Source organism: Acanthisitta chloris, unplaced genomic scaffold (genome assembly GCF_000695815.1).
Source record: "Acanthisitta chloris isolate BGI_N310 unplaced genomic scaffold, ASM69581v1 scaffold29425, whole genome shotgun sequence".
NCBI classification, from domain to species: domain Eukaryota; kingdom Metazoa; phylum Chordata; class Aves; order Passeriformes; family Acanthisittidae; genus Acanthisitta; species Acanthisitta chloris.
Window position 1 is genome coordinate 2,009 of NW_008672640.1, and position 8,270 is coordinate 10,278.

At 45.5% G+C, this 8,270-nt stretch overlaps 1 protein-coding gene across 1 annotated transcript in view; it reads right to left on the reverse strand.

Moving 5' to 3' along the window:
• Positions 1-7,981, reverse strand: part of ADPRHL1 (ADP-ribosylhydrolase like 1) — an 8,964-nt gene extending 983 nt beyond the window's left edge. The window contains exons 1-3 of the mRNA XM_009074606.1: positions 7,843-7,981; positions 4,296-4,423; positions 395-527 (exon numbers count right to left, since the gene is read on the reverse strand). Of these exons, the coding sequence (XP_009072854.1) occupies positions 395-527; positions 4,296-4,423; positions 7,843-7,903 (322 nt within the window). The 5' untranslated portion in view covers positions 7,904-7,981. The remainder of the gene's footprint in view (positions 1-394; positions 528-4,295; positions 4,424-7,842) is intronic.
• Between the last annotated feature and the right edge of the window lie 289 nt (positions 7,982-8,270).

Sequence of the window (8,270 nt, forward strand, 5' to 3'; positions counted from 1 at the left end):
GGGCAGCCACAGCCTCCCTGGGCAACCTGGGACAGTGTCTCACCACCCTCACAGGAATAAACTTCCCTGCATGGAGAGGACTAGAGGGAATGGCCTTGAGCTGAGCCAGGGCAGAGTCAGATTGGATGTGAAGAGAAATGTTTTCCCTGTGAGGGTGTTGAGGCACTGGGATATTGCCCAGGGAGGTGGTGGAGTCACCATCCCTGGGAGTGTTGAAGAGGCATCTGGATTTGGCACTGGAGGATCTGGTTTAGGGTTTAGGGTTTCCAGCAGTGACAGGTTAATGGTTGGACTGGATGATCTTAGAGGTCTCCTCCAATCTGGATGGTTCTATGACTCTGTGATTTTACCCTGCCCCTGGTGAGGGAGCAGGGGTTGGAAGGGGAACCCTCACCTCCGTGGAACATGGAGCGGTTGCAGAGCTCTGTCCAGTCCCCACCGCAGCCCAGCAGGGCGTCGTACGCGATCATTGGGGCGTCATGGCCTCGTCTTCCTCCTCGGCCTTCGGAGCTCCATCGCCTGTATGTCTGTGGGAGAGAGGCTGTGTCAGGGCAGGGCACTGGACATGGGGACATGAGGCACTTGGCCATGCCAGGGTGACTTCTGCCCTGCTCGGTGGGAATAGCTCATGGGGCAAGTAGATCAAGATGCATTTCAGGTTCACATCCTAAATGTTCCTTATTGTTTAACAAATTGAGGTTGGTAAGGACTTACTTTGTCAGTCCTCATCCTGCCCCTGGGAAATAGTCTCAGCTCCCCTTCAATTAGCCAAGTTTACATGTGGGGTGAAGTAATTTTGATTCAGAAATTTCTTCAGGGGCTTAATTTCAGACTATGTTAATTCAAGCCTCCTTCTCTGTGTTTTAACTGCCAAGCCTTTCCTCCTCTTCTACAATCATTTGTTCAACAAAAGGGAAAATGATTTGCCAATGTAAGAAACATTTCTTCCCCAGGAGAAGGAAGAACTCCAAACCCACTATGAGGTTTTTAAAGGAAAATCAGATTTTCTCTAGAGGTACCTCCAGAACTCAGTTTTTTCCTGCCCCAAATCCCTAAATTAACTCAACAATGATAAATTCATAACAAAAAAAAATCCCTTCCTATTAAACAGTGGGCAGCTTTATTTCCTGATGTTTACATTGCATTGTGGCAAGTTGAAATGTTGTTACTTGGCTTCTGCAACACACATGGAGAGTTTGCATTTCTCCCTATTCCCTTCCCCCTCAGCCATTTCCTGCTGGGTGTGGTTTATCTGCACATACATCAAATAAGGCAGAGCTGGACTACAGCTTCACTCTGCTGCTTTCTGGATTCACCATCCCTGGAGGTTTTCAAGATGAGACTGGATGTGGCACTTGGTGCCATGGTCTAGTAACCACAGTAAGGTTGGACTTGATGATCTTGGAGGTCTCTTCCAACCTGGTTAATTCTATGGTTCTAAGATTCTATGATTTACAATTCAGAGAGAGTATCTATGTCTTTACACTGTCCTCTGCCACATGCCAATTCCAGCCTCATTGCTGCAGTGCGGGTAGAACACCCAAACTTGAGGCTTGAATCAACATAGTCTGAAATTAAGCCCCTAAAGAAATTTCTGAATCAGACACATGTGCAGCACTCCCAAAGACAAGAGGGCTGAGAGTGGAGGTGCTATTCTGGGTGCTCAGCCAGGCAGCTCAAGTGTCACTCTGCTTAGTCCTTCACATTGCTGATGCTCTGCACACATCCAGTATCATCTCATCTTGCTGGAACAGCTTTGCAGTAGGGATAGGTGTCCTCAGGACTGAGCCAGGGGGGACTTAACTGCACCAAGACAGCAAACCTTTTCAACTCCAGCACCTTGGTGCAGCCCTGTGATGTGGCACCAGCACAGCTTCCCTCAGGTGGGTGGACCTAGTGCATGGATGGGGTGTCAACATGCACTCTCTTATGCTGAAGGCTCTGAGCTGCTGCCAAGCCCTGGAGGTAATTCACATCTCCTCCTCACTGTCAACCCCTGCTGCCAGTAATTACAGCTGCCTCTGACTTCCTCACCCTTCTGCAGCTGACCCACTGCTGACTAGCACTCTCTTGCCATTCACTTCCCCCCACCTTTCTGTCTTCTTTCACAGTGCTGGTTTAGGCAACTCCATCTTAAGGAACAATCTCCTCAGAGTCTAATTGGACTGGATGACTTTGGTTTTGTTCCTCCCTCATTTTGTCACACAATGTGTCCAGCACGGGAAAGTGAGACCATGGGAGTGTTTTGTTTGCAGAAACAAGGCTGATCCCAAGTGTGGAGCAATGCCTGTGCATCTAATGTCTTCCAAACACTGAAAAATGCTTTATCCTACATTGGCCCATCTTGTATTTGTACATCCAAGCAGGAGTAATTTGTCTTTTATCCCCCCTTCTCTAGCTATCTCCAAATTTGAGCTCTATACCAACTTCTGCAGATTGTGGCCTTTGCTAAGCATTTTGAAGTGGGATTTCTTTTAGAGAGGGAAATTGCCTTTGCAACGTACCCAGAACAACCCAAGCCATGTTTGAAGGCTTCACTCTTGCATCCAGCTGGCACTGAGCCTGCAGAAAGGTGCCCCTGGCCAAGCAGCTGTACTCCCAGACACAAGGGGCCAGTTAGTTTGGAGGGAGTGCAAAGGAGAGCAGGGAAAAAGGCAGGCAGAGCAGCTACCTTCTCCTCATTTACTCTTTCCATAGCTATTCACACACAAATGAAGTGACTCCACATCTGCCAGGCTGTGATCTCTGGCAGGAGGTGAAGTTTGAGGGTCAAGCAACATTTTTCCTGTCTTGTCCCTCAAAATAAGTAGCTCAATAAGGCCAAAATAGTGGGGCTAGGGTAATGAAGGCAAATTTTGCTTCTGCATTAGTAAATCATGCAGTTGTCTCTTGAAATGACCATGAGGAAATAGCTGTTTGGTTTAATCTCTCCTAAAGCTCTGCTAAGGCTCCAGTAGCTGGAGGAAAAATTCTGGAAGGAATAAAAAACTACTAGTGAATTCATGGCACTGAATGAGTAAAATAAACCTGGAGAGAATCTATTCTTTATGTTTAGAGTGAGGAATTTCTTATTATCCACAGCCAATCTGACTTCCATTGGCACATTTCCCTGCATAGATAATCAGCTAAAAATACACAAAGTGACACCTCAGAATAGAGCTCTGCTTTAATAGTCTGGGAAAAAAAAAGGATTGGTTTATGGGAAAAGGTGACAAGAACCACATACTTCTTGTTCAGCTGCTAAGTGGAGAGCTTTGAGAGGTGCCAGCACATATCAGATAGCTGTAAACACCAGGGAAGAAGACACATTATTTCTCTCGAGTTAAGGAGAGTTAACTAGAAGTCATGAGGCAAAGGAAAGATCATGTGTGCTATAAAATAGTATCTCATGAGATGTATCTCTTTGGGCTCAAACTGAAGGAGGGAAAGATGTGAGAAGAAAGTTTTTCCCTGTGAGGGTGGTGAGACACTAGCCCAGGTTGCCCAGGGAGGCTGTGGCTGCCCCAACCCTGGCAGTGTTCAAGACCAGGCTTGATGAAGCCTTGAGCAACCTGATCTAGTGAGGAGGTGTCCCTGCCCGGGGCAGGGGGTTGGGGCTGGATGATCTGTAAGGTGCATTCCAACCATTCTCACCATGTGGTGAAATACCATCTCTCAAGGCACTTAAAACTAGCTTGGGCACAGGCTGCATTGGCAGAGAATGATGTCTGTCTTCTTTGCTTGAAGGACCAGAAAATCAGAGCATGGTTTGGGTTGGAACAGACCTTTAAGAGCATCAAGTTCCAGCTCCCTGCCCTGGACAGGGACACCTTCCATTAGACACGACCCAATCCAGCTTCTCATACCTGGAGGGATTTCTGTGGGACTCTGGTCACTGCTCCGTTGGGTTTTAATGAGACCCCAGGCAAGACATTGGCCTTTTCCACCCTCAACTAGCCATGGCTTACAATTTGTACCTGCTCCAGTTGCCAGACCATTAGATCTGCCTCTCTGCACTGTTTGCTCCCATTGCAGCAATCCCAGGACTGGTGGCAATTGCTTTTTCCTTTATGCTAACACATACCTGAGGCAGGGATGGAAGTTGTTTTTCCTTTCTTGCCATTTCAGAGAAAAAGAAACATTTTCTGACTACTCTGGCACTGGAATCACTTGACAAACAGCAGTGTGTCTCTATTGAAAACATCTCTCAGTTCAGAGCTTCCCCAGGTGCTTTCTGAAGTTGCAGGGTGTGTCTCTATTGAAAACATCTCTCTCAGCTCAGAACTTCCCCAGGTGCTTTCTGAAGTTGCAGTTACCTTTTCTCTCTCCTCTGCGTCATAGTTGTCTGGAAAGACAGGTTGATTCTGATTTTCCTCATTGATTTCTCTCTCCTCCAGATAAAACTGCCACTTGGCTTCAAAGTAAAACCAGTGCTCCTGATATTCTGAAGGCAGAAGGAATGAAGGATGTAATGTTTTGTCTTGACAACATTTTCAGTTCTACTTTAATAAGAGTTAAAAAACATGATGATATTGACTGACACAAACTCCCAAGTATTTCACAATAACCTACCGATATGACCTAAGGATGCATATTAATATGGAGTGAGACATCTCATCAGAAACAGAGGATGTGAATGAGGGAAATAATCTCAGAATATTGTGTTGTTTTAATGGCATATTAAAATGACCTTAAGATATATCGAGTTGAGGATCGAAGAGAATTTACTGAGGAGCACTCCAAAGTCAGCAAAAAGAGAGGAAAATCCCAATTCTATGCCAATATTTTTGTTGCTTTCTATGATTAAAGGATTTCTAAAAGTGTTTCCATATCCTGAATACAAATTGTCACCTAGCTCAGTTATCAGTTTTTAATCATATAATTTCCCCAGTATCTCTGTTCTCTTTTCACAGTGTTTCTTGTGTGATCTTTCAGGAAAAGGCAAAGAGGAAAGGCCAAAATTTCCATATGCATGTATTATAATACATATCAAATGTGGTAAAAGGGAGGGGAAATTTAGGTTAGATCTTAGGCAGAAGTTCTCCCTGTGAGGGTGGTGAGACACTGGCCCAGGTTGCCCAGGGAGGCTGTGGCTGCCCCAACCCTGGCAGTGTTCACAGCCAGGTTGGATGAAGCCTTGAGCAACCTGATCTAGTGAGAAGGTGTCCCTGCCCAGGGCAGGGTTTGGGACTAGATGATCTCTAAGGTCCATTCCAACCCATAAAATTCTATGATTCTCTAACTAACACACACATCTGCCATCTGTGCCCATGGAATTAAGCCTGTTTTAATAACTATAGGTCTTTGTCCTTTTTTCCTGTCACTTTGGGAAATGATCTGTGATCATGCTTAATGTGCAAATAATCTTATTAAATTCAGTTTATTTTCAATCCAGTGCTTTGGTTCAACCTCTTTATAAAGGCTTAAAAAGGCATGTGAGTCTGTCACACTGAACTGCTGAGCACATACACATGCACCTGGCTGTGGAACTGAGGCCTGAGGGAAACCTTGCAGGGCAAGAGGGTAGGAATAAGGGGTTAGGAAACAGTGAGATGGACCAGATGGCTAAGTATGCCAAGGCAAACTAGCAGTTCTTTTCTCCTGCCTCTCTCCTTGGCCACTCAGTGTTATGCTCAAGTGGCTTAGGAGCACACATGAAACCAACCCATTCTTCTGAAGGAGGCAATCTGATTTGTGCTTCTTTTCCTAAAATTCCATACAGATGGAAATTGAGACCTTTAAATTGGCAATTGAGATCTTTAATTGGCAATTGAGATCTTTAAAGTGGGGTATGTTGGCTGCTTTTTTTCCTGCAAAACAATCCAAGCTCTAGGACCTGATACTTTTACAAGGTTTTCAGTGCTCCAGCCCCAGACAGGGATGAGCCTTCAAACACATGTCCCATACACCTGGGAATGCCTAGCTGACCTTTTCCTGCATGCATCACTCAGTATGGCCTGATTACAAGGAAACCATTCACCAGAACCCAAAATGTTGAGGGTGTTTAGAAAAACAGAGTGAAAATGCACTCACAGCCATCAGGCCAAGGAGAGCATCTAGTGGTATCTAGAGCATGTAGAGGAAAACAAAGCAAATGTTGTTTGTTGACCTAAACTAGCAACACCCACGCCAGTTTCTTTAAGAAATGTGGGTAAACTGCCAGGTTTCTTTTGTTCTCCCATGACCAAAAACTATAAATGCCTCAAAAATCAGTGTTTTCTATGTAGCAACTTAATGAGCAAGGAAGTGTGATTATTCTACAGGCTCAGAAACAGAGGAAACAAACTCTTGCAGGAAATTTTGGTTGTGTGAGACCAGTAGCATGGTCAGAAATGTCATGCCACTAACCCTAGCAAGGCTCTGCACTATTGACTGAGCCCAGCTGAGATGAGGGTCACATTCAGGTCCACGAAACTATCTGACATGGCAACTGGATATCAGAGAGGGGTGTTGAGTTGAACTCTCTGTGACTGAACACTGTGTTTGTTATCCATGGGGGATAATACAGCTAAAATAGTGTTTTCTAAAACCGGAGGATCCTGCCTGGCAGGATTTCTTCACAGCACATCTCCCCAGCCAAGGAGCTTAACTTTAATGCAGGACACTTTTCCCACTACCAAAATAGGACAAAGCTCAACAATACAGGCAGTAGCTGGAGAACATGCCTCAGGAGTCCAACACACATACCTCCACGCCAATGGGTCCTGCTGGGGTGGAGTGACAGGGACCTGCTGCAAAGCCACTCAGAGAGACACTCACTCACATTAATCCTGCACCTGCTCCTCATAGGTCTCAGCTAAAAAAATCCTGGTGTGCAATGAGGCACAGAGGAAAATGTGGGGTCTTTCAGGAAGGCTTCCTGGAGCTCCTTTCAGACTTCAAAGCAGCAGTTTTCCTTCATGGGAATTCAATTTCTGAGTAAAGATTTCCATTGAATTCAACATTTCATGGTCCTGAGTAAAGATTTCCATTGAATTCAACATTTCCCAACAGCCACCCCTTAGTCTCTTCCCTTGATGGTTTGAGGCAATGTCCATGTCAGGTCTCACTGTTACAAATACATCATAGAATCATAGAACCATCAAGGCTGGAGAAGAGCTCTAAGATCATCAAATCCAACCATTAACCTGTCACTGCTGGAACCCCTAAACCCTAAACTATACCATGAAGTGTCAGATCCAGACACCTCTTCAACACCTCCAGGGATGGTGACTCCACCACCTCCCTGGGCAATATCCCAGTGCCTCAACACCCTCACAGGGAAAACATTTCTCCTCACATCTCACCTGAATCTCATCACTCCCTGACAAGAGGGGACTAAAATACCTTTGTCCCTAAGACCACACACATTAGTAAAGTAGCAGTAACAAATTCAGTAGTTGTGTGACATTCAGTTGCTTTAAAACAAGAATACAACAGGTTGTATCTTAAACACGTTTTCAGAAAAGCAACATGTCCAATGTAAATTTGTGGTCCAACGCTAACTCTTGGTCAGGAGGCATCTGCAGGTGAACCTTTCCTGACAGGATGAGGAGTGTCAGTGGTTTTTCTTACAGAAAATATTGGACTGTACTAATTGATGGAAGGGAGCTGAATAATTCTTATCTCAGCAGTCACTTTGCCTAAAAACCTGCTAAATATAATTTCCTTCCTCCCTGCTGCCCAGCAATCTCTGAAGTCTTCCTAAAAAGAAAACTGTGCAGTAGGGCATTGTCATTTCTAGTTCTCTTTGCATTGTTGCCCCCAATACACGAGGCAGCTAACAGGTGGTAGAAGAAGGTGGCACCACCTGTGAAGAGCTAATGTCTCTGACAGAGAAAGCAGGAGAACAACCTGTGGAGAGAGGAAATGGGGGAAAGCTACCTGCCATGTGACGAATGGTCTTCTTGCAGTATTCCTCAGCCATTGGCACAACCTTCATCATCTCTCTTCCCCACTGCACAAGGGGTTTCCCTTGTATTGCATATGCCACAAAGAGAGCTGTGCACAGGGACCCAAGAAAACCTGTAATGCACAAAACCCCAAGGATTACCAATGTGCAGGCTGTGCTGCTGCCCTCCTCGTCTTGTTCCTCATAAAATCATCTGTGGAATGCCTCGTGGCTCTAGGGTAGATTAACAAATGTGCAGTTCTGGTGTCCTCAACACAAGAAGGACATGGAACTGTTGCAGCAAGTGCAGAGGAGGCCACAAAGTTGCTAAGAGAACTGGAGCATCTCCCCTATGAGGACAGGCTGAGGGAGTTGGGGCTGTTCAACCTGGAGAAGCGGAGGTTGTGTGGAGACCTCAGAA